The 25,890-nt window shown below is 48.3% G+C and overlaps 3 protein-coding genes across 7 annotated transcripts; 2 read left to right on the top strand and 1 right to left on the bottom strand.

The window, feature by feature from the left end:
- Positions 1-478: 478 nt before the first annotated feature.
- PTGES3L (prostaglandin E synthase 3 like) lies at positions 479-6,238 on the bottom strand. 5 transcript variants are annotated; one of them, XM_047706242.1, is made up of 8 exons: positions 6,068-6,238; positions 5,593-5,706; positions 5,420-5,486; positions 5,215-5,313; positions 3,055-3,144; positions 1,525-1,578; positions 984-1,011; positions 479-679 (listed from the first exon to the last, which is right to left on the bottom strand). In XM_047706242.1, exons 1-8 carry the CDS (start codon positions 6,073-6,075, stop codon positions 672-674), a joined length of 468 nt encoding a protein of 155 aa, XP_047562198.1. In that variant the 5' UTR covers positions 6,076-6,238; the 3' UTR covers positions 479-671. The 5 variants fall into 5 exon arrangements, with proteins under 5 accessions (XP_047562198.1, XP_047562199.1, XP_047562197.1 ...); XM_047706243.1 differs by lacking the exon at positions 984-1,011 and having other exon boundaries at positions 5,593-5,728; XM_047706241.1 differs by having other exon boundaries at positions 479-1,011.
- Positions 6,239-6,463: 225 nt separating this feature from the next.
- On the top strand, positions 6,464-15,274 carry RUNDC1 (RUN domain containing 1). The gene is made up of 5 exons (XM_047706233.1): positions 6,464-7,102; positions 9,930-10,088; positions 11,103-11,301; positions 12,497-12,616; positions 13,009-15,274. Exons 1-5 carry the CDS (start codon positions 6,605-6,607, stop codon positions 13,872-13,874), a joined length of 1,842 nt encoding a protein of 613 aa, XP_047562189.1. The 5' UTR covers positions 6,464-6,604; the 3' UTR covers positions 13,875-15,274.
- Positions 15,275-20,860: 5,586 nt separating this feature from the next.
- RPL27 (ribosomal protein L27) lies at positions 20,861-24,563 on the top strand. Its single transcript, XM_047706245.1, has 5 exons — positions 20,861-20,963; positions 21,204-21,286; positions 22,186-22,355; positions 24,255-24,365; positions 24,476-24,563. The coding sequence occupies exons 2-5, from the start codon at positions 21,206-21,208 to the stop codon at positions 24,522-24,524; spliced, it is 411 nt and encodes a 136-aa protein (XP_047562201.1). The 5' UTR covers positions 20,861-20,963; positions 21,204-21,205; the 3' UTR covers positions 24,525-24,563.
- The last annotated feature ends 1,327 nt before the right edge of the window (positions 24,564-25,890 follow it).

Below are 25,890 nucleotides of genomic sequence, written 5' to 3'. Positions count from 1 at the left end.
TAAAAGAAATCTTAGTACACTACTATGAGTTCAAGGGCAAAGTCTGGGTATGGCGTTTTTTTAAGTATACATTATGCACTCAAAAAATGTTTATGGATGAATGAGGTAGCTGATGAACAGAAAAGTAGACATATAGGCATTAACTAATGTAACAATCAGCTTTGAAAGTATAAGAATTTCTGGAGTATGCAGAAAGCTGAGGTGGGTTTCTGGCTAGTTCTAGGGGTGGCAGTAGGTACATGGTTCTAGGGGTAGCAATATAGCAAAGGCTGGTTATGGTCTGAGAAACAGGAGCACTGACCTGGGCATGGGAGAGTTCCCCAGTTTGGTTACAAGCCTGCTCCCAACATCTTTCTGCTTCCAAACTCAACAGTGAGGACCAGGATCTGTGACACCACCCCTCCCCTGGAGAGGAACAACAGAGGTAGAAGAGGTCTGCCTCCAGGTGGAACAAGTGCAAGAAGAAAAGAAACAGAAAACAGTTCTTACGGATTTATTATAATCTATCTGCTGCTTCTTTGGCTTTTGCTCTACCAAGTATATACACATGCTCGAATACTCAACAGAGACCTGATGACTGGTCCAAACACAAAGATTACAGGTAATTGGTAGAAAGTCAGGAGCGCCAACAGCCTACTCCTCTCCTATCCTGCCATCTGATGCAGCCATACTCAGGTGCCTAGGAAGAAGAAATAATACATGAAGAGGACCCTTAAAAAGAGCTTCACGAAAGGGGCGCCTGGGTGGCTCAGTCGGTAAGGTGGCCGACTCTTGATTTCAGCTCAGGTCATGATCTCAGAGTCCTTGGGATCGAGCCCCACATCAGGCTCTGGGTTCAGCAGGGAGTCTGTTGAAATTCTCTCTCCCTCTTCCTCTGCCCCTTCCCCCTGCTCACTCATATGCGTTCTCTGTCAAATAAATTTTTTAAAGAAGGAAGGTGCCCCAAGCTTCCTTCCCAGCTCTGCCGCAGAGAAGTTAATTACTTGTTGTATCAGCACTGTCAGAATCATCCTAGGGAAAGAAAAAAAAAGACAAAAGCACCTGTAGAATCTGCAAAGCATGAGCATTTGTGTTCATCAACTCTTCTCACTCCTTCCTGCTCTCCCAAGTTTTCTTTTGTGATTTTCTAAATCACACAACTTCCTGGCAGGCTAATACGGAAGGGTTTATACTTTGGAAAATAAAATCAACCCCTGGTGTTCAGTAAACAGTGCTGTGTCAAGCATCATTTGGTTTCAGAATTCCAATTCATGTCACTGCTCCCGACAGCTGTAAAGACAGTCCAGGGGGCCAGGTCGGCTCTAGGATAGAGAAGCAAAAGGGAGACGGGAGGGTGGAGGGTCTTGCTTTGTTGGGGTTTTCTACAGCCTGGAGAAGAACATTCAACCTCCTGTGTCAAATTCAAACTTGGCTGCCATGCATTGAGATCTACTGTGTGCTAGAGAACAGGACAAGAGCTTTCTAGTATCTCATTTTTTTAGCATTAAAAGGAAACTGAAGGGTCAAGAGGCAGGCTTTACTTACATCCAGGTCATCCATGCCAGGGGGAGGTCTCTTGGTGCTGACCTTCTTCAAAAGCTAGTGGAAAGAGGAAAGCAATTACGAGAGAAAAGAAGGGCAGGGGGAGAGCAACCTGTATGCTGATGGGCCGCAGGAGAATCTCCCAGTCAAAAAACTGCCCCATCTTTCCAGCCCCTAACACATCACCAGAACAAACTGGAGAAAAGTAAATAGATCCCCTTTTCATTTATTTTTATTTTTATTTAACATTTTATTGTATTTTTTAAAGATTTTATTTATTTATTTGACAGAGACCACAAGTAGGCAGGGAGGCAAGCAGAGGTGGGGGGGAGGGGAAGCAGGCTCCCTGCTGAGCAGAGAGCCTGATGCGGGGCTCAATCCCAGGACCCAAGACCTGAGATCATGACCTGAGCTGAAGGCAGAGGCTTAACCCTCTGAGCAACTCAGGCGCCCCTAACATTTTATTTTTATGTAACACCTGATATGAGGCTCAAACTCACAGTCCTGAGATCAAGAGCTGATGTACGTTCCACCAACTGAGCCAGCCAGGTGCCCCGATCCCCTTTTTAAAAGGAAATCGAGGGGTGCCTGGGTGGCTCAGTGGGTTAAAGCCTCTGCCTTTGGCTCGGGTCATGATCCCGGGGTCCTGGGATCGAACCCCACGTCGGGCTCTCTGCTCGGCAGGGAGCCTGCTTCCCCCTCTCTCTCTGTCTGCCTCTCCATCTACTTGTGATTGCTGTTTGTCAAATAAATAAATAAAATCTTTAAAAAATAAATAAAATAAAAGGAAATAGACACACAGAGCATCCTCCTTACTAATCCATGTTAGGGTCTGTCAGTGTTTCTGCAACTTGAATAAACAGTAGCTGAAATTCTAAAACCAAATAATGTATGGCAGGGTGCAACTTTTTTTTTTTTTTTTTTTTTTTTTTTTGACAGAGAGAGATCACAAGTAGACGGAGAGGAAGGCAGAGAGAGAGAGAGAGGGAAGCAGGCTTCCTGCTGAGCAGAGAGCCCGACGTGGGACTCGATCCCAGGACCCTGAGATCATGACCCGAGCCGAAGGCAGCGGCTTAACCCACTGAGCCACCCAGGCACCCCGGCAGGGTGCAACTTAATGGAAAACTAGTAATTTGTTTTATGATGTGAATTTTTATACTGCCTAGTCTGAGCTTCCCATGAAGTTGTGCAGCTCAGAAAACACACATACACAGAGAAAACAGGAGAACAAGAGTTACAGAAGAGTTGGGAAAGGTTTTGCCAAACTTTCTCTAAGTAACTAATAACTAGTAACTAGTGAGTTACTAGTGAGTGAACTAGTAACTAGTAACTAGTGAGTGAACGCATATATGTGGTCTCACTAGTACTCCTTTCTCTCATCCTACTGAATAAACACTGCCCACAACATGTAAAGAATATGAGCACCAATGAGGGGAGTTCGTGTATGTCTGTCTAGCCCTGGTGACAGTCCTCCAGAGAAATGGGTCCAGGGAGACACAGAGAATGAGCAGGAGGGGCAGGAAACGGTATTACCTCTGCATAATGCTCCACCTGAGCCAGCTCCACCTCTTCATCCCCTTCCCAGTCCCTCCAGTTATCAAAGTCCACGGACAACCACACCGGCTGCAAGAGGAAAGCGCAGAGCGTCATAGGGGAAGCGCAGAAGTGGGGGAAGAGCAGAGCCTTATGCACGGAGCATACGTGGGGCAAAGAAGGTCAAAAGGGGGCGCTGTCTTCCCAAAAGCACCTCTTGGACTACTCCCTCTCTAGAATGCCGTCATCATCATCCACAAAGATTTGCCAGGAACCTACTAAGTCCCACGCACAAGGCCAGGCATTGTAGGGGACAGAAAAGCATAGAAATTCTGCCCTCCAGAAGCCGAGTGACTAAAGACGTAAGTAATACATCTGGAAAGATAACTGGGTCATAAAGTAGCTAGGAATCAACCAAGCAAGACCGACAAGCTGCATTGCCTGGAGTCGGGAGAAAACTCTTGGAGACCTGTGTTCCACGTTCCTACACTTAGATAGGAAGTTACTTCCTCATTAATTTAACAGCTGCTTATTGAACACATACTATGTGCCAGTCTCTGAGCTTGGCATTGGGATTATTCAAATGTTTTTGATATATAGCCCCAGCCATCACGAAGCAAGTGGGGAAGGGAAATTTAAATAAATCATTATAATACAGTGTGGAAAGTTTGGTGGGGGCTTACACAGGGGATACTGTGGAAACCCAGACAGGAGCTATAGGAACCTAGGCTTCTTAGAGTAGCAGAGACTCAAAGGATGAGCCAGGGTTGGGTGGGCACAGGTACTGACGATGGAGGCTTTCCGGGAAGAAAACACAGCTTGAGCAAAGGTAAATTAGTGAGAAATAGCCTGGTGTGTGGCCAAAGAGCTGCAGGCCATTTGCTACGGCTGGAATGTGAAGTTTAAGGCAACGGCTAATGGGATATAATGCTACAGAAGGGAAGAGTAGCCAGGTCATGAGCTTATATGTCATGCTATAGTGTTTGGATTTCAACCCAAAGATCAAATGCCTGAAAGAGGGCGCCTGGGTGGCTCAGTGGGTTAAGCCGCTGCCTTCGGCTCAGGTCATGATCTCAGGGTCCTGGGATCGAGTCCCGCATCGGGCTCTCTGCTCAGCAGGGAGCCTGCTTCCCTCTCTCTCTCTCTCTCTCTGCCTGCCTCTCCATCTACTTGTGATCTCTCTCTGTCAAATAAATAAATAAAATCTTTAAAAAAAAAAAAATGCCTGAAAGAGGGAACTAACGAAAAGGATTAAAGTGCCGTGGTGCGCATGCTCCATTTAAAGCGCCATCTCAAGTCATTTGAGAATTTATTTTTTTAATTTTTATTTTTTTTAAAGATTTATTTATTTATTTATTTGACAGACAGAGATCACAAGTAGGCAGAGAAGCAGGCAGAGAAAGAGAGAGAGGGAAGCAGGCTCCCCACTGAGCAGAGAGCCCAATGTGGAGCTCCATCCCAGGACCCTGAGATCATGGCCTGAGGTGAAGGCAGAGGCTTAAGCCACTGAGCCACCCAGGCGCCCCTAGAATTTATTTATTTTTTTAAGTAATCTCTGCACATGGGGCTTGAACTCACAGCCCTGAGATCAAGAGCCACGTGTTCTACCTACCGAGCCAGCTAGGCACCCCTGGCATTTGGAAATTTAGACCAGTGTGATCAGGGTCTCCATTTTCTAAGAAAAGCTGATAATCTGGAGTTTTATATGAAATCTCCACATTTTTATAGGTCAGCAACTAATCAAAACTAAATGTCAGTCACCAATCAACATAATTTGTAAATACTGTGAAGACTACGAAAACAAATCCGAGAGCCAGATCAGTCAGGAGATAGCCAATTTTCAACTTTTAGTGGGGAAGAAGTCACTGGAGGGTCTTAGGTGGAAGAGTAACAGGGTCAAATGGATGTTTTAGACCATGCTGGGAGCAATGCGAAGGATGGATTGAGGGTGGGGCTGAAAATATGCACTGAGCCTCACCCAGTGATGGACGAGGCCTGAATTAGGAAAAGATGAAGTAAAAGCTCAAGAAATATTTAGGAAGTCAAATAGGACTTTTGAGTGATTAAATGTTGGTGGGAAAGGAGCCAAGGGTGATTCCCTGACTAACGTCCCCAGGTGCAGAGATAGCACAGGAGAAAGAGCAGGCCCCACACACTTACCTTGATATCCTCCTTGGTGAGTCGGGGCCAGGCCACCTTCTCCTTCCATTTCCTCACAAAGCAAGTAATGGAGCGACCAGAGCGCTTATCCTGGGAGTCCTGCCAGATAGAGAGCATCATTCATAGGATGTGAGGTTTAGAATGAATCTCCCAATTTTCCAGGCAGTCTTTCCATCCAGACATGACTGTCCCACCCCACAATTACCTTGGAGTTCACCTTAGCATAGAATTCAATCTCATTGTACAACTCCACTCCATCGGCATTCTTGCAGCTGAGGAGACAATGGAGCTGAGGAAATGCCGGAGGCTGAGCGTGGGGGCATCAGGTGAAGGGACAGGTTCCTGGAAACCAGGACCTTCAGAGAGGAGTGCCGTTACCTGAACACAATACGGTGGTCTTCGATGAGCACATGGACATCGGTGCTGTCCTCAACACAAAACTCCATGAACACATACTTGGGCCTGTCGTACCACAGCGTCCGGGCATGCTGCCTGCAGAGGAGTTGCGGTGGGGCTTCATAGGAGTGGGAGAGGGAAGACTGGGGCATTTGGGAAAGGCCGGAAGGAAGGGAAAATTTAGGGACGTTTTATGCTATGGCCCTGTCATAGTGGAGCTAAATGAGACAGAAGGGGGTGAAAGGGGAGTGATGGGAGTTGGGGGTGGGGGAGACGTGTGGAGTGAGGGTGAAGTTGGGGAGAATCCAGACTGCCAGAGTTGTGAGGGAGAGGGAGAACATTTCTAAGCCCCAAAATTACAGAGACCTGGAATGTGGAGTTTCCATGGGACCTCGCAAGACCCAGAGAGCCCAGAAAATGTGGGACAAGGAATCTCCAAGGAAAAGTTAACACTCACCTTGCCATGGCGGCTCCCCGCTACCCAGTGGCGCTTGGACTCTGAGCCAGGGACTGCTATCTTTAGATCCTGGGAACGCCCCCAGCAGCTGGCTCTCCTTATATGGTCGGGGAAGGCTTTAGAGGAAGGGGGAACAGGGCCCTACAACCAAGGGATCTGCACTCCGGAGAGACTCTGGATGAGCATAATCCCGACAGCCCTTCACATCTGTGTCTCCAGAAACGGACAGATTAGGAACAGACGACCCACCGGCGGGGAACCAGGACAAGCGCCACACTAGATGCACACTGAATGACTTGGCCCTGGTTTCATTCATCTGTTTCTCCAAAGCTCAGTGCATTCAGCGTCTGATTCACAGTAGGCGCTCAATAAAAAATTATTGGCCCGAATTAAATCCCCTGGGAAGGCCCGCCCCGCGTGACGAAGAACTGTTTGACGTAGAGCCCCGCCCATCAGCTCCTTCGGGTTTCCCGGACAGCGCGCCGTTGCCATGGCAGTGAGGGGGCGCGGCTGACGTGCGGCGGCGTTTCCGGGAATATGGCGGCCGTCGAAGCGGCTGCGGAGCCGGTAACGGTGGTGGCAGCTGTTGGTCCAAAGGCGAAGGACGAAGAGGAGGAGGAAGAGGAGTCGCTGCCACCGTGCGAGGCCGTGCGCTGGGCCCCCGTGGGGGCAGTGGCGGAGGCCGCGCCTGGGACGGCCGCGTTCTCGGAAGAGGCGGCGGCTGAGGAGCCCGGCGCGGCCCCGGGTTCCCCTCCGGACTCGCCCGGCCGGACGCTGAGGCGTCTGCGGGCCGAGCGGCGACGGCTGGACTCGGCACTGCTTGCGCTGTCCTCGCACTTCGCGCAAGTGCAGTTCCGCCTGCGCCAGGTGGTGCGCGGGGCGCCCGCGGAGCAGCAGCGCCTCCTGCGCGAGCTGGAAGACTTCGCGTTCCGCGGCTGCCCTCACGTCCTGGGTTATGGGGGACCCGAGGACCCCACCAGCGACGACGGCGATGGACTGCCAGATGACCGGCCACGATTGCGGGGCGAGAACCAGGTGAGCAGCTGGGGCCGGACCCCGAGAGACTTGGGAATAGGAGGTTGGGTGGCTGGCGGCGATGCTGACCGGGACCGAGGTAGCAGTGGTGAGAAGCCGGCTGGACTGGGTGAGTACGACGCGCGTGCGAGACGAGGGGGCGAGACGGTGTGTGAGTCCTGCTGTGAAGGGCAGGGGGACAGAGAGGCCTGGGAACCTGATGGCAGCGGTGTCCATCTAAGGAAAGAGATGCAGACGCGGTGACGTGAGGGACCGAGGAGTGGTGAGCGGAGACTATTCAGAGGGGAGCAGCAACCAACCAAAGCACTGCTGCTCCGGCTCACCTTGCCGTTGCCTCGTGATATACCGAAGACCCGAAGACATTTGCTGATAAGTACCCCGACCTGGGGTTGAGAACACTGGTTAATGTAGTGTAAGTGAATTGGAATCCATGGAAAGTTAGATCTGCTGCCTGTTCCTGCTTCCCTGGAATCTGGAAAACGCCTTTGATTTTTAGACTTTGTGTGGGTGGGAGCTTTGGTGAACAGGGGATCACTAACTAACCGAAAGAAACACTACTCCTGATTATATACATTTCCTAATGCCTGTATTTTAAACCTCCTTGCCCATCCTGCCTAATAACTAGATACCATAAATGAAGCCAGCCCCTTTACTAACTGTGATGAGATGTACTCAGTTAGCCTCCAGTGAGTAATGAGAGTCTGTATCCCAGGCCAAGAGAACATTTCCTTGCAGTCTTTGACTCTCGAAGTGCACAGTTGCGGATAGCTTGTTGGAGGTGTTCAAGAGACTTGCTGTCTTCCACCTTTTCCTTCAAGTTACAATCTATTTATGCCTTTCTTCCCACTTAAGTTAGTTTTAACCAAGAAGACTTATCAGTAGCAGATATTGACTTGTTTATTTTAATCTGAAATGTTTCCAGTGCAATCCTGTGTTTACTGTTCCACCCTTCTCTCCACATACCCACAGCTTTTCCCCATTCTTTCTCCTTGGGCTGGCTGGACAGCTTCTTCTAGTCAGAGCTCATTTTTTGGATTATGTTGCTCTGTACCTGTTTTATGTGTATTAGGAGCTTACCCTGTGCCGGACATGGTGCTAGGCATTGGGGGTGCAAAGTCAAGGCCTTTGCCCTAGAACGAGTTCATTGACTGGGGGACAGAATCCTCAACAAAGAATTGCAGTGCGAAATGAGCTAGAGAAGTGTGTACCCAACGCAGAGCAAGAAATGGTCAGCTTTTCCTAGGGAGATCTAGGAAACCTGAAGGATAGTTAGGTCCTCCCACAGCAGGTTTCTAAGAAACCACAGCACAGAAACGTTTGGGGAGGAAGTATCCTGAGAAAAGGCTTGCTTTCATGTTGAGTAAAGCTAAAGCAAGTGGACTGCTTTTTAAATAGCTTGAACGAGGGGTGCCTGGCTCTCTCAGTGGTTAAGCACCTGCCTTCGGCTTGGGTCATGATCCCAGGGTCCTGAGATGGAGCCCCGCATTGGGCTTCCTGCTCAGCGGGAATCCTGTGTCCCCCTCTCCCACTTCCCCTGCTTCTGTTCCCTCTCTTGCCACGTCTGTCAGATAAATAAATCTTAAAAAATAATAATAAATAGCTTGAACAAAAAGTTAATTTGTTGTTTTTCATTTATTCTCGCTCATATCTTCTGGAGGGCTTGGTAAGTGCCATCTGAAGGTTAAATTTAATATCCTGTAGACTGCTGGTTTAAAATACAGCTCTATACCTACACAAGAAGGGCTAGCTTTGCTTTGTTTTGCTTTTGACACTCAAGAAAGTTAAGGAAGAACTAGTATTTGAGAATACTTTGGCAACATTTTACCACCCTGAAGGGTTTTTAGTCATTTAAATGCAGAAACTACCTCATGGCCAACAGTAGAGAAAGGAATCACTGGTGGGGGAAACTTACCAGATATTTTTTTGTTTTTTAAACATAGTTGCCTTCCCACTCCTATTACTTGGCTTTTGGATTTTATTTTTTCACTGCCCCAGGCACCCGCTTTAATTCTTTTGTTTTGCAGACGTCTATAATGCACTGGAGGGCTTTAGAGCCTTAAGAAAACTGGTTATGAGTTATAAATGCTTTCTCTACACCCTTCCTTATCTCTAGATTCTCTTGCAAAATTTGGCTGTAGGAAGTATTCAGGAGTTGATCTGTGGTAATTGGCTGTGGAGAATGGCATGTTTAGTTCCTGGGAGGCTGTCTTGGCTAAGATAAGTTTGTCTCAGTCCTAACTAGACATTTGGTTTGGGGGGGGGGGCTATCTTAACAAAAGGCTCCATTGTATTCATATTCTATTTCTGACAGGGACAAACACTTTCTTTGTTTTTTTTTTTTTGTTTTTTTTTTTGTTTTTTTTTTTTTGTTTTTGGGACAAACACTTTCTTAAAGAAAACACATTTACTAAATTACCCTGGAGGAAATCTTTGTTCTCTCTGTTTTTGTTTGTTTGTTTGTTTTTTTACCCTCTCTCATGAATTCTGCATTTCATTGGGATTATTTGGAAACATTTTATGTTTCACGAGTCATTTTTAGCTTGAGAAGATTCTTTTTTTTTTTTTTTTAAGATTTTATTTATTTATTTGACAGAGAGAAATCACAAGTAGGCAGAGAGGCAAGCAGAGAGAGAGGAGGAAGCAGGCTCCCCGCCGAGCGGAAAGCCCGATGCGGGGCTTGAACCCAGGACCTGGGATCATGACCTGAGCCGAAGGCAGCAGCTTAACCCACTGAGCCACCCAGGCGCCCCTAGCTTGAGAAGATTCTTAATGTGCCCTGATTTTTTCCTTTTCCTGTGAGATAGACCTAAGTATTTTCTTGTTTTAGAGTGAACAGGAAAAACGGGAACGTCTGGAAACCCAAAGGGAGAAGCAGAAGGAACTTATACTACAGCTCAAAACCCAACTAGATGACCTGGAAACCTTTGCTTATCAAGAGGGCAATTACGACTCCCTGCCACAGTCCGTGGTCTTGGAAAGACAGCGGGTGAGCAGACACTAGAGCCACCTTCACCACTGCCTGAGGTTACCTGGTCCCTTCCAGAGCTCACAGGAGCATTCTTTCTTAGCTTGTTTGCCCTTGGCCTTCCTGAGAATCGCTTTGCTGGCCCAAATCAAAGAGAAATGGGACAGCCTTTATTCACACATGGAAACACAGGTTCCAAAGCTTTATAATATGATAATTGACCTCTTTCCTTTTGGTGGTTATTAGTAATAATAGTAATAACATATAATAATAATAATAATAATTTTCCATCTGATCATTAAAACACTTCTACTTAGACACATCCTACAGTGTAAATCACCTTTTTTCCTCACCACCAGTTGATAAATATTCCAGGAATCCAGACTGGCTGTAATGCCATATTTATTCAAGCAGCGCCTGGGTAGACAGGTCAACCTGCAGGCAGAAATACGGCTACAGTCTCCCCTACAGACAGGATTTGTCTCTCACTCTAATGTGGCTGTTTCTCTGGTTGAGCTGGACTTATACGTTATCTGGATTTCAAACTATCCCAAATATTGTCACTAGGTTATATTTGGTATATAGGGTATATTTGACACACTGAAGTTCAGTAGAGATTTTTGTTTAGTTGCCTAGAGTAGGGCAAGAAGAGAGAAGGAGGACTAGAAACTATAGGAAGTCAGTATTTATTCCCTTGGAGGCCTGGGGGGATGCTAACTATGAGGCTTTTTGGATCATCATTCTCTTCAGATTATTCACACTGTTGATGCCCTGAAAGTAGCCTGGCCTGGTAGAAAATTTGCAGTTGAGAGGAGCCATTTCTGTCCGAGAGGAACCGAGGGTCCTTGTTGCTACAGGAGAAGTAGCTCCATCCTCTCACCTTGGTCACCAATTGCATTGCTTTCTCTCACAAATTTGGGAGTTCTAGCTTTGATTTCCGTTTAAAGGGTACGTAGCATACTAGCAAATACTCTTCTTCCTAACCCGCTCTTGGAAAATTCCAAAGGCTGTGCTCATTCCTTGTGGTCTTGATAGGTGATCATAGATGAATTAATAAAGAAACTGGACATGAATCTGAATGAAGACATCAGCTCACTGTCCACCGACGAGCTCCGGCAGCGTGTGGATGCAGCTGTGGCTCAGATTGTCAACCCAGCCCGAGTGAAAGAGCAGTTGGTTGAGCAGTTGAAAACTCAGATCCGAGACCTCGAGATGTTCATCAGCTTCATCCAAGGTCAGAGGAGGGGATGGGAAAAGAAGGGTGGACAGATGTCATAATAATTATATATAGGGACGACTGGGTGGCTCAGTCCGTTAACCATCTGCTTTTGGCTCAGGTCATGATCTCAGGGTCTTGGGAATCGAGCCCCATATCAGGCTCCTTGCTCAGCAGGGAATCTGCTTCTCCCTCTCCCTCTGAGTACATGTGTCGTGTGCTTTCTCTCTCTCTCTCTCCCAGATAAATAAAATTTTTAAAAAATAATAATTATACATAATCCAAGTACTGGTACCTGAAGATGCCAGTTCTTGATGTACTTTGTAGGAAGTTTGATCACTCAGTAAAGGAGCCAGCATGGTAGAATGGAAAGAACAGGGATTTTGTTTTCTTTCTTTTTTTTTTTTTTAATTTACTTTTAAAGATTTTATTTATTTATTTGACAGACAGAGATCACAAGTAGGCAGAGAGGGAGGCAGGCTCCCCACGGAGCAGAAAGCCTGATGTGGGGCTTGATCCCAGAACCCTGGGATCATGACCCGAGCCAAAGGCAGAGGCTTTAAACCACTGAGCCACCCAGGCACCCCTGTTTTATTTCTTGAAAAGATTTTATTTTTAAGTAATCTCTACACCCAATGGGGTTGCTCAAACCCACAACTCCAAGATTAAGAGTCGCATGCTCCGCCAACTGAGCCAGTCAGGCACCCCAAAAACATGGATTTCTTTTTTTTTTTTTTTCCTTTTTTTTTTTTTTTTCTTTTTAAGATTTTATTTATCTATTTGACGGAGAGAGAACACAAGCAGGAGGAGAGGCAGGCAGAGGGAGACGGAGAAGTAGGCCCCCTGCAGGCAGAGGGAGCAGGGAACCCGATGCAGGGCTCAATCCCAGGTTCCCAGGATCACTACCCCAGCTGAAGGCAAACGCTTCACCAACTGAGCCATCCAGATGCCCCAAAAACATGGATTTTAGAACCAGATAGTTCAGGTCCCAGTTCTGCCACTTCCTGGCCTGGGGTTCTTAGGCAGGTTCCTAACTTCCTTAGCCCCACTGTCCTCACCCATGAAAGGGTGACTCATGCCTCCCTCATTCAGCAAATATGTATTGAGCTAGTCACTGTTCCACACAAATCAGATGATATTTGTAAAAAGTCTTACCATGTGGGAAACACTGGGGAATATTCTTTTTTCTCCGCTTTGTAACTGCTGACTACAGATGAAGTGGGAAGCCCGTTGCAGGCAGAGAGCGTGCCCTGTGAGTGCAAGGCCGGTGGGAAGACTGGAAGTGGCTCCACAAGAACGGGTGGCGGCAGGCTGCCTCCAGGAAACAGCCGGAGTAAGTATGGCTTCCAGAACAGGCGGGTCTAGAGAGATAAGAAGTAGATTAGTGGCTGCCCAGGGTTTACAGACTTGAGGAGAACGGGAATGGGAAATAATAACAGTACAGGGTTTCTTTTTGGGACACTGGGTGCACAACTCTGTATATATACTAAAAACCCCTGCTTTGTACGCTTAAATACATGATTTATATGGTATATGCTCTATATCTCAATATAGCTCTGATTAACCCAAAACAGTTAAGCCCAGCAACCTCCAGGGTGGCTCTTGGCTTCACGGGGGACCCATACTGTAGCTCAGAAGCAAGACTAGATCTCAGCTCGTGTCTTGCTGAGTGCACTTCTATGCCACTATGGTCCCCGCTGATGAGCCATTGCATTTCCTAAACAGCGAAGGCAGAAGACGTGAAGAAGGTTCAGCAGTCAGGGCTGCGCCTCATGCAGCGCGCGCTGGCCGTGCTCCAGATCTTTGCCGTGAGCCAGCTGGGCTGCGCCACGGGCCAGATCCCCCAAACCCTGTGGCAGAGGGGCCAGGCTGACGGGGACTACGCCCCCTTACTGAAGAGGCTGGAGATCTCAGTAGACAGGGTGAGGCAGCTGGCCCTGAGGCACCAGCCACACGACCACGTCATCACCTCCGCCAGCCTCCAGGACCTGTCCCTAGGAAGCAAGGACGAGCTGACCACAGCTGTGCGGAAGGAGCTGACAGTGGCCGTCAGGGACCTGCTGGCCCATGGCCTATACGCCGCCTCACCGGGGATGAGCCTGGTCATGGCCCCCATCGCCTGTTTGTTGCCGGCCTTCTCCTCAGCCCCCGAGGCCATGCACCCATGGGAGCTCTTCGTAAAGTACTACCATGCTAAGAACGGCCGCGCTTACGTGGAATCCCCCGCTCGGAAGCTCTCCCAGTCCTTTGCCCTGCCAGTTATGGGAGGCACCGTGGTGACCCCCAAGCAGAGCCTTCTGACAGCCATCCACATGGTGCTGACCGAGCACGACCCTTTTAAACGCAGCGCAGACTCCGAGTTGAAGGCCTTGGTGTGCATGGCCCTGAATGAGCAGCGCCTCGTGTCCTGGGTGAACCTGATCTGCAAGTCGGGGTCCCTCATCGAGCCCCACTACCAGCCCTGGAGCTACATGGCGCACACAGGCTTTGAGAGCGCCCTCAACCTGCTCAGCCGCCTCAGCAGCCTCAAGTTCAGCCTCCCCGTGGACCTGGCTGTGCGCCAGCTCAAGAACATCAAAGATGCCTTCTGATGAGAGGGTCCGGCCCTGCGCCAGCACCTTCCTTCGTGGAGTGGGGGTAGATGGTCAGTCTTTCGGGATAGAAACAGAGGCGGAGTCAGGCTTACAGACGGTCTCCCCAGCCAAGGGACTGCACAGGCTGTTTTCCCCGCCAACTTCACATCTCCAAGATGCCAGAGACCCATTCGTTCAAAGGTTCTGCCCCGGTGTGTGACACGTAGACACTTGTATTTGAGCTGATGTAAAAGAAATCAGTTCTGGCACACAGTCACTGGACCTCCTGATCGTGCCACATCTGCTTTTTACAAAACCTAGGTTACTCTAACCATTCTCTTAATGGTGGTGAGTGACATGAGTGAATTGTTGGTCCCGGGAGACACTCAGCTGGAGGCTCCTGTCAGTCGTGCAGGGAGCCGCACTGGTTTGCTTGGAGCAGGTTCACGAGTCCTTAGGCCAGAATTTAAATTCCTTTACGAGTACCGACACCCCTTTCCTCCTGACCCCGGCTCAGGGAAGGCTGTGTATGCTCCACAGTTGCCTCTCAGACTTGGAGTGGGGAGATCTGGGAACAGCGTTTCTGAGGGAGTTCACCGCAAGTTGATTTACATGTGAGCCCTTTTTTGAGGGTCAGAACTGAAATCTTGTTCTTGACAAGATGGCCCCCTTTTCCCACAGCAGAGACAATGGTCTTTTGGATTTAGAGCTGGTTATTTATGAGGAACAGCAACCATTGTTGGTACCACATCCCCTGGCAAATAACCTTTCCTATGCACAGGTCCCAGCAGGGCGCTGACACAGTCTTTTGGGAAGTAGATATGCCAGAGGTATACCCGAGAGAGAGAACCCCTGCCCCCCCGGGTCAAGTGTGAATGGCGGTATGCTGTAGTGATCAGCAGCAACTCTCCCAGGGTTAGGATTCCACTTGGCCCGGAGGCTGGATGATGGAGGGGGTCTGGTCACGCAGTAGGGACAGCAGTGGGGGTGGGACTACAGCAGATCACCGTCGGCAGACAAGGGACTGAGCATTTCCTTGTAAAACTGACTCGAGTGATCCTGTCTGGTCTTCAGTGTTTTAGCTTTTTGAGTTCGTATTTATCATCCAGCTTGCTGACTGCTCCGGGACTGACCAAAGATGGGCGAAGTGTATCACTTTCTGGAAAACCAAATGGGATCTCAGTACCGCTGATTCAGCCTCATTTCACGTGTTCAGTTGCCGGCTGCACTTTGTGTCTGCACTATTACGTAGTGCATTTTAACTTATTTTTTTTCAGCGACATGTTATTTAAGATGTAGGATTGATAATTCACGAGAATTAGTCCTTCTGCGTGAAACAGGATAAGTGTAAAATGAGAAAAATGATATATCTGTGGTTGCTAATAAAATCATAGTATTTTATGTAGCTTCTCTACAAAGACCTTGGAGACTCTTGGCTTTGATTTATAAGTCTGTCTGTGCATTATGAGCCCATCTGATCCAAACCAGTATTTCCTTGGTGATGTCTGCCTCTTGGCCTTTCTGCCCCTTCTTGGCCCTCCACCCTGGATCAGCTTGGCTTTGGTGGTGTTTTCTCTCCCCCAGACATTATCCTCCCATCTCACCCAGGCCTTCAGCCCCATTCCCACAGCACACCTCCCCATACATGCCACTTCAGAAGCTGGTGTTTTTATTTTTTTGTTTTTTTAAGATTTTATTTATTTATTCGACAGAGACACAGCAAGAGAGGGAACACAAGTAGGGGCAGTGGGAGAGGGAGCAGCAGGCTTCCTGTGGAGCAGGGAGCCCGATTTGGGACTCGATCCCAGGACCCTGGGATCATTCCTGAGCTGAAGGCAGATGCTTGATGACTGAGCCACCCAGGCACCCCTATTTTTATTTTTAAAGATCGATTAATTTACTTATTAGAGAGCATGGTGGGTGGGGGCAGAGGGAGAGGGAGATCCTCCAGCAGACTCTATGCTATGCACAGAGCTTGACAGGGGGCTCAGTCTCACGACCCTGAGATCACAACCCAAGCTGAAACCGAGAGTCAGACACCCAACCAGCTGCGCCACCCAGGTGCCCCTGGAGCTGGCACTTTTACATTCATTTGTCTAGATACCTTTTAGGGTGGCTGATAACTGCCACAGGTATGCAGCACAGCCCTGGATCAGCCCAGTATTATCTCTCTCTCTCTCTCTCTCTTTTTTTTTTTTTTTAAGATTTATTTATTTGACACAGAGAAAGAGAGATCACAAGCAGAGAGGCAGGCAGAGAGAGAGGGGGAAGCGGGCTCTCTGTGGGCCTCGATCCTAGGACCCTGAGATCATGACCTGAGGCAGAGGCTTTAACCCACTGAGCCACCCAGGTGCTCCAGTATTACTTTTTCTAATCCTTATAAAGACTAATATGTATCAAGGTTTGTGTTAGCATCAATGGGAAGCATTTTTTTTTAAATATTTTATTTATTTGACACAGAGAAATCACAACTAGGCAGAGAGGCAGGCAGAGAGAGAGGAGGAAGCAGGCTCCCTGCCGAGCAGAGAGCCCGATTCGGGGCTTGATCCCAGGACCCCGGGATCATGACCTGAGCCGAAGGCAGAGGCTTTAACCCACTGAGCCACCCAGGCGCCCCAATGGGAAGCATTTTTAAGTCATCCTAATTTTTTAAAATATTTTATTTGACAGAACACAAGGATGGGGAGCTGCAGGGAGAGGGAGAAGCAGGTTCTCCACTGAGCAGAGAGCCCAACATGGGGCTTGATCCCAAGACCCCAAGATCATGACCTGAGCCGAAGGCAGACGCTTAAAATGACTGACCCACCCAAGGACCCATTATGTCACCCAAATTTTTTTTTTAAGATTTTTTTTTTTTTTTTTTTTTTTTGAGAAAGAGCATGAGCGGGCAGGGGAGGAGCAGAGAGAGAAGCAGACTCCCCAATGAGTGGGGAGCCCAGCATGGGGCTTGATCTCAAGACCTTGAGATCATGACCTGAGCCGAAACCAAGAGTCAAACACTTAACTGAGCCACCCAGGTGCCCCATAAGTCATTCCAATTTAATTCTTACTACTTGTAAGGCAGGACAATATTCTCCTGATTTTATAGCTGAGTAAATTGAAGTTAAACATTTCATCCAGGTTTATGGAGTGGAAGAGCTGAGATTTGAATTCAAGTTGCCTGAATCCAAATCCTATGGTCTTTATAGTCCATCATGTTATCTCATTGTATCCTGCTGCTTCCGGATCTTTTGTTCCTCTCCTTTATCCACCTCGCTCCACCATCACTTTGGGGAAGAGAAGGTATTTCCCACATACCCACCAGAAATGGATATTGCCAAGGGACCGGGCCACAAGCAGATGGACAGACAGCTGCTGCTGTTCAAGTTCTTCATGAAATGTAAAGGCAATGTGTAGAAATCGAGACAATCCCGCCAGCATCCCATCGTCAGATATGTGGTAGTCACTGATATCATCTGCATTATTACTTAAGACATAGCCCTGTCTTTGGCTTTGGGTGAGGCACAGAGGACAAGGAGGAGAGAAGGAAACAGCCTAGGTCTAAGCATATGCAAGAACAGAATGAAAAAGAGCCATGGATATATATCCATGAAAGGACAGCGTCAATTGTTACTAAAGTATGATCTGCAAAACATCCTTTTTTTTTAAAAAGATTTTATTTATTCATTTGAGACAGAGAGCATGAGCATGGAGAGAGGCAGAGGGAGAGGGACAAGCAGATACCCCGCTGAGCCAGAAGCCTGATGCAGAGCTTGATCCCACGACCTAAAATGACTTGAGTCAAAGAGAGTTAACCATCTGAGCCACCCAGGTACCCCCACAAAGGATTTTTAAAGATTTCTAAGGCGTGGGCACCTGGGTGGCTCAGTTGGTAGACCATGCGATTCTTTTTTTTTTTTTTTTTGAAGATTTTATTTATTTATTTGACAGAAAGAGGGATCACAAGTAGGCAGAGAAGCAGGCAGAGAGAGAGGGGAAAGCAGGCTTTCCGCTGAGCAGAGAGCCCAATGTGGGGCTCGATCCCAGGACCCTGGGATCATGACCTGAGCCGAAGGCAGAGGCTTTAACCCACTGAGCCACCCAGGCGCCCCAGACCATGCGATTCTTGATCTTGGGGTTATAAATTCAAGCCCCACATTGGGTGTAGAGATTATTTAAAATCGTTTTAAAAAAAGTTAGGGTGCCTGGGTGGCTCAGTGGGTTAAAGCCTCTGCCTTTGGCTCAGGTCATGATCCCAGGGTCCTAGGATCGAGTCCCGCATCGGGCTCTCTGCTCAGCAGGGAGCCTGCTTCCTCCTCTCTCTCTGCCTGCTTGTCTGTGATCTCCATCTGTCAAATAAATAAAAATAAAATCTATTTAAAAAAACGTTTAAAAAAAAAGTCTAAGGTGTTTTGCATTCATTCATTCTTGAATACCTTCCAATTGCCTGGGCCAGGCTGGATACTGAGGAAAGAGGTAAATAAAACAGACCACCTGCCCTCAGAGAAGACACAGTCTAACCAAGGAGATACCAAACCAACTGGAGATTTGCGTAGCTTGTGAAAACAGAAATTGCTGGGTCCCATCCCAGAGAATTTTATTCAGTAGTTCTGGGGTGAGGCCTGAAAATTTACAATCCCAACAAGTTCCCGGTTATACTGATGCAGCTGGTCTGGGGACCACACTTTGAGAACCACTAATCCAAACCAAAAAATTTTTTAAAGATTTTATTTATTTGAGAGAGTGCATGTGTAAGCTTGGGAGGGGGTGAGGACAGAGGGAGAGGGAGAAAGAACCCCAAGCAGACTTTACACTGACACAGAGCTCGATCTTACGACCCCAAGATTATGACCCGGGCTGAAATCAAGAGTCGGACACCCAACCGACTGAGCCACCCAGGCACCCACAAACCAAATACGTTCTATAATAAAGATGAATATGGATTGGATTGCTGAGGGAGCACAGAAGGAAGAGATTGATTCTGCTCAGGAGAACTCTGGATAGGATTTGGATAGGTTTTTGCCTGGCTGCAGTGGAGGAGAAAAAAGACCCCAGGGCTCAGAAGAGGTTGGATATTTGAGTGGTTGAGGGATGGGCAAGGGCAGTATGTGAGGGTGTGGAGTAGGAATTTAGACTGCAGGAAAGGAGAGGTGAGTTCAGACTTTGGTATAGAGAGCCAACGAAGGATTTCAAGCACATAAATGGTGGATTTAAGAGTTGTGTTGAGGGGGCGCCTGGGTGGCTCAGTGGGTTAAGCCGCTGCCTTCGGCTCGGGTCATGATCTCAGGGTCCTGGGATCGAGTCCCGTGTCGGGCTCTCTGCTCGGCAGGGAGCCTGCTTCCCCGCCCCCCCCCTCTCGCTCTCTGCCTGTCTCTCCACCTACTTGTGATCTCTCTCTGTCAAATAAATAAATAAAATCTTTTAAAAAAAATAAAGAGTTGTGTTGAGGAAAGCATCCCAAAATCAGTCCTATAGATCATATACCTCCACCAGACTGAAACTGTTAGCTCCTAGGTTGGAAATCCATCTTTCATAAACATAGCAAGCAATGCTGACCCGCACAAAAGTTTGAGAAGGAGAAGAAAAAGATCTGAGGCTGGATTGATTAGGGGGCAGGTGGAAAAAGAAAAAATTCAAAACACAAGGAAAAATTCGCAGGATTCAATACTAATTTGATTTGGAGAGTGTTTGTGAGAAGAGTCCAAGGCAATTACAAGATTTCAGGATCAGGTTTCTATTTTCCAAGAGAGATACAGCAAAAGAGGCAGCAGCAGCAGATAAGGAGCTAGGAGCAGACCATGGAGGTGGAAATGGGCAGGTTGGTGTGGTGCAGTGGGTTGGGAACAAGAATTTACTCTTTCATCACCATCTCTGTGACTTTGCTGCTCTGGAACTGTCCTCTCAGAGGCCAGAGTAGATGATCTCTGAGGTCCCTTCCAACTCTAAAATGTCATATTTCAAATTAAAACAGAAGATTGTAATTGAATATAGAAATATAAGTATGTAATTACTGTGATAAGCCATTGGAATGGGGTCGTGAGGGCTGCAGGGGAAACTGGTCCCTGGAGAGCCTTAAGACAAGAGTTGATGAGACCCTGATTGTTCTCACATTTTGCCCAAGACCAATCCTGTAGATTCTTCAATGTTCCAATAGGCAAAACTGTAAGATGGTTTCCCTTTCTCTTGAACTCAGAAGACAACTAAGGGACCATGTAAAAAAACACTCTTCCAAGGATGCCTGGCTGGTTCAGTGGGTAGAGCATGTGATTCTTGATCTCGAGGTCCTGAGTTCAAGTCCCACGTTGGGCAGGGAGCCTACTTTAATAATAATAATAAAACAAAAACATTTTCCTGTAAGTGATGGAAAATAATTCACTTTGAGAACCAACTAGACCTGCATTCAAACCTAAATTTCAATCTCATCTATGCTACTGATCAGGGTCAACCTCGGATAGGTAACATATCCTCTTTGAATCTCAATTTCCCCATATCTAAATGGGAGGAAAATAGCCAAGATGCAGAGTTGTGAGAATTAAATAGGCTATCGGCTTACCTAAAAACCCTAGCACAGAGTAGGTGCTCAGTGATTATTACCATCATTGTCCTTCACCTCTCACTGCTTATTCTAGCCGGTAATGTCTGTGACATCACAACTCTAAATATTGGGGGTAAGCACCCTTGTCTGATTGATCTTCGTCTCTCCCTCCTTACGCCTAACAGTGCACACTAGTACAAGTCCTATTTTGCTGACATGCAAGGCATAGATGTCAATTTAAAGCTGTGTCCCCTCCTAGCGCCCGAAAAAGGAACTACAACCAAGGGTACCGCAGAGCGGCGGAGTCAAAAATCCGCGGGCATTAGGACCTTCCTCGCCGCTCCAACCTACGGGGAAAAAAGGGACGCCTTTGCTCTTGCCCACTGCTGAGGCTACTAATAAAGTTTGATTTGAATAAATGAGCGCCCAAATTCCGCTCTCTCCGCTAAAGCTTCTTCCGCCCACAACAACTTTGGAGAAGCGGCGCAACCTTGCGGGGCGTGACCGGAAGTGAGGTCATCGCTCCCGGGGGTGAAAGGTTAGCGGAAGTGCCCTTTCTTCCTTTCTGCTGTAGGCTCGAGTGGCTGGTGTCGGTGAGTAGAGGTTTGGGTAGGAGGTCCCAATCCGCCGCCATCCGCCCCCGGGGGGTCTAGCTGCGGGGCGGCTCCGGGCGCTCTCCACTGCTTGGTCTCTGGCGGCTTCGTGGCGGTCCGGTCCTGCCAGCAGGGCCTGCGGGCGGCCTGGGCCGAGGCGGCCAGGAGCGCAGCCCCAGTTTCCGGACCCACAGCCTCGGCTTGCGCGTCTCTGATCGGTCCGTTCTCCTTTCTCTGCAGAGATGGGCAAGTTCATGAAACCCGGGAAGGTGGTGCTGGTCCTGGCCGGACGCTACTCCGGACGCAAAGCGGTCATCGTGAAGGTACCAGCCTCGCGAGCCTCTGCGACGCGTTTGCATCTCGGGAATCGGGCCGGTTTCTGAGGGCTTGCAAGCTTGGAGTGCGAGAGCTGGCCTGGGGGGGATTCGTCCCTGAGCGTTGCGGGTGGGGGTGAATGCGTGAGGGCTTTGGAGGGAGGAAGGTGCAAAACAAAAACAAATGGGAGTGGAAGTGGGCGCCCTCTACCAAGGAGGGTTTTAAGAAGTAACAGTGGCCACGTTTATGGAGCGCTCGCTTGGTGTCTGGCATCGCCCTTCAGAGGTTGTCAACGTCCGGTCCCTGAAGTCATTGTAGGGGATGCCTTTCTGTTGCCGAGGTGTTACCTTAAGTGCTGCGGCTGGGAGTCCGTAAGAGGAGGAGAAATTGTTTCTAGTCCAAAAGATCACCCTTCACGGGTGGCTTTTTGTAGCCTCTAGTGAGGCTCCCTGAGCTCTGGCCACACACACCTGCTGCTGGCCGTGGTGGGGTCGGGGTGCATCCTTTGTTCCCCTGCCCCCCTCACTCTGACTGGTTTCTGGAGTTAGACCACCAGTTTTGGGATCGTGCCTCTGTCCCTCACTAGCAGTGCCGTCGTAGGGGAAGCTACTCGATGCAGAGATGCTTGATAGAAAGCAAGCACTGCATCAGTGTTAATACTGCGCCTTTTAATTCTCTTACCACCTAGGAGGTTTTCCAGACTGTTGTGGGAATGAATACCACCCTTCCCTGTTACTCTCTCTCTCTGCGCTCTGGCATGGCAGTCCCCAACGTCTTCTTTGGGGGGGATTTTCCCAGAGTGGGTCTCAGACCTGGGAGTGGGGGGTGTTCCTTTTATGCAAGCCCTCCATCTGGCACAGGGCCTAAGTAGGCCCTCAGTCAGTGACACGTGATCTCACTCGTTCAGAACATTGATGATGGCACCTCAGACCGTCCCTACAGCCATGCTCTGGTGGCGGGAATTGACCGCTATCCCCGCAAAGTGACAGCTGCCATGGGCAAGAAGAAAATCGCCAAGAGGTCAAAGATCAAGTCTTTTGTGAAAGTTTATAACTACAATCACCTCATGCCCACAAGGTGAGCATTTCAAGAATGGGAATGAGGGGGGCGCCTGAGTGGCTCAGTTGTTAAGCGTCTGCTCTCGGCTCAGGTCATGATTCCAGGGTCCTGGGATCGAGTCCCGCATCGGGCTCCCTGCTCAGCAGGAAGCCTGCTTCTCCCTCTCCCACTCCCCCTGCTTGTGTTCCCTCTCTTGCTTTGTCTTTCTCTGTCAAATAAATAAATAAAATCTTTAAAAAAAAAAAAAAAGAATGGGACTGAGGGGTGCCTGGGTGACTTAGTCAAGGGTCTTGCCTTTGGCTCAGGTCATGATCTCAGGGTCCTGGGATGGAGCTCCACATCGGGCTCCCTGCTCAGCGGGGAGTCTGCTTCTCCCTCTCACTCTCCTCTCTGCATATGTGCACACTTGTACGCGTGCTCTCTGTCAATTAAATAAAATCTTTAAAAAGAAGGAGAAAGGGGTGCCTGGGTGGCTCAGTTGGTTACGACTGCCTTCGGTTCACGTTATCCTGTAGTCCTGGAGTCCATTGAGCTCCCAGCTCAGCAGGGAGCCTGCTTCTCTCCCTCTGGCCCTCTCTCCTCTCATGCTGTTTCTTTCTCTTTCTCCCTGAAGTAAATAAAATCTTAAAAAAAAATAGATGAAAATTTTTTAAAAATGGGAATGAAAGGGATTCTTTTGCCCCTTTGCCCTGCTGAATAAGGAGACAACCTTGCAACCATTCTGGTGTGAAGAAGAGACATTGTTTTCATGTGTCACTTACAAAGTGATGGTGGTTTCCAATGTTTGTTGCCTCTTTGGTCCAACGGGGAGCTGTGTTCTACCATTTTCCTATGGCGACTTCTCTGAGTTGGCTAAGCGGGATAGAAAATCTCTTCCAAACTTGCTCTTTATCTGTCTCCTCCCCTGAAAATTCTGTAAGTGTTAGGTAAAGATCATTTCATTCGTTTTAATTCAGAGTAAACACGGGCACGGGATCTGGCCTGCTCTCTGCCACTCTCCACTTTCCAGAATAGTTATTGAAGGCTTTCCAAAAGGGTTGGGAGATAAAGGCAGCAAGCCTCCCCCACCACCACCACCACCAACTAATTCCACAGTGCTGCCATGCCCTCTAGTTTCTGGCCTTCCACAGTATTGTGCGCTGTACACACTTGCCTTGGTGCATAGGTTATATGGAAATACAATGGTTGAGAGTCCTGAACAATAATTGGCAAAACCCAGCAGTGTATGCCTTACAGTTTGCTGCCGGGGGCTGCATGCTTACTATCAAAGCCGTCTTAAAAGGACAGAGCTGGGGCGCCTGGGTGGCTCAGCGGTTTAAGCCGCTGCCTTCGGCTCAGGTCATGATCTCAGGGTCCTGGGATCGAGTCCCGCGTCGGGCTCTCTGCTCAGCGGGGAGCCTGCTTCCCTCCCTCTCTCTGCCTGCCTCTCTACTTGTGATCTCTGTCAAATAAATAAATAAAATCTTTAAAAAAAATAAAATAAAAAATAAAAGGACAGAGCTGTTTCTTAGGTGCTGGGAAGCAGTGAGACCTGGGCAGCTAGCTGCCCGGCCTCTGCACTGTCAGCAGTGAGGCTTCCCCTGCCTGAGCACAACCCGAACAATACTAAAAAGACTCCTAATAGAAAGCTGGCCAACTGCCGTGATCATAGTGAGGATGTAATAAAGTGACAGTCCTTAACTAGAAAAACAGTGACTTTGGAAAGTTGAGAATGAAATGTGAAGTATTCTAGTAGTATGAATCTGTGTAAATGAGTCCTATTCAATTGGGAATTCCCAAAGAATATTCTCGGGACTTTGGCACAGATTCTGTGGATTGCTCCTAAGGAGACAGACCTTGACACCCCAATGTCCCAGGGCTGTGTGAAGGGCCCTGGTGGCCTGTGGGCTGATCTTCTGTTCCCATCATTGTTTCCAGGTACTCTGTGGATATCCCCTTGGACAAGACTGTTGTCAACAAGGATGTCTTCAGAGACCCTGCTCTTAAACGCAAAGCCCGACGAGAGGCCAAGGTCAAGTTCGAGGAGAGGTAAATAGACTTTGGTGGAGGATATTGGAGTATGGTGGCCTTATCGTCCATGAAGGGAATTTGGTTTCACTGTTCTTCTCAATGGTGTTCCTTTTCTCCCCCGCCTCTAGGTACAAGACCGGCAAGAACAAGTGGTTCTTCCAGAAGCTGCGATTTTAGATCTGTTTTGTTTCAGTCATTAAAAATACACCCCCCCCCCCAAAATTTCCTGTCTACCTGTGGCGTGTGTTATTAGACTGGGGAAGAAGAACATTCGTGTGATGAGACATTGGGTGGTGGATGAGAGGCTGTGGGAAAATATATATAAAATAATGCCTTAGTGAGACTTGGACTACTTGATCCTCAGCCTGATCATCCTTTCGTCATTTGGATGCCCTTGATGTGTAAGGTGTGAGCTACTGAACTGTTTGCCCTAAAAATGAGGTACTCCTGACTTTGTGGGTGCATGGTAGAACCTGGGCTGCTTTGCTCCCTGCCCCCACACTGGGAACACCCACAGGCCCCGCTCAGTGGGGCCTTCCAGTTGAGAGCCACCACTCTGAGGACCTCAAGCCAACCGCAAAGTGCCATAATCCCACTCTGAGGTTCAGTAGTTCAGAATTTCTGGGAGGTTACCTGCCAATAGCTGTGTTGATCTCATGAGGCCCACCCTGGAGAATTGCTCTTGACGGCAGGGGTGGGGACTAATGAAGGCCTGAGCCCCAGAACAGCCATTCCTAGTAAGATCAGAAGAGTTCCCCAGATGGCCTAGCAGAACCCGGCAAGAAAAGGTGTGATTCGAGGCTCTTGGGCATGGTTGTGTTACTGCTACAGGAAAGGTACGTGGCCCTTCAGTCTGCCATTTTACCGTTCATTGGATACCTGTGACCCTGCTCTACTGGGGAGATAGGCTCTCTCCAGCTGGTCTGGTTCTAAGACCCTTGATGGAAGCAGGAGTCCCGACAGGTGTGTTCACCAAGCACTGATTGAAACATACCCGCCTGGGATGTGGAACAAGGGCTGGGTCTGTAAATTTACTGGAAAAATCCTGGACTGGATAGTAGGAAAACAAATCTGTGCACTGAACTCTGATTCCTCACCCATAAGTACTGGGCATCTCTCAAGACAGACTCCTAAGTAGCTTGCCTACTCAGTCACAAATGGAAGTAAATTTCAACCTTCTGACTAGAAATTCAGAAGTTCTTCACTCTACCTGGAGGCCCAAGTTCAAATACTATTCCAGCCAGGTTTGGATATGTGCTTGACTTCTAGCAGTATGACCTGGAGCAAGTTTCTACACTTCCCTGCCTCAGATGGTTAGACTAATCATCTGTAAAATGGCAAAAACAACCAACTTTGTGGGGTTGTTGGGAAGACGGAGTTCATTCATGTGAAGCAGAGTCCGTATTGGGCACAGAACAGTTCACAAATGGCTGGCTATTAGTACAACTTGGAGAGGCTTTAACTGTCCTGGTTGCATTTCTCAATCTCAATTAGTCTGCGTGTGTCCAGCATCTTTCTAGGCTCCAGGGAAATACCTTGACAG

The sequence above is a fragment of the Lutra lutra genome, chromosome 16 (genome assembly GCF_902655055.1).
Source record: "Lutra lutra chromosome 16, mLutLut1.2, whole genome shotgun sequence".
NCBI classification, from domain to species: domain Eukaryota; kingdom Metazoa; phylum Chordata; class Mammalia; order Carnivora; family Mustelidae; genus Lutra; species Lutra lutra.
The sequence above is the reverse complement of the archived record's forward strand: the minus strand, read 5'-3'. Positions and strand labels throughout refer to the sequence as shown.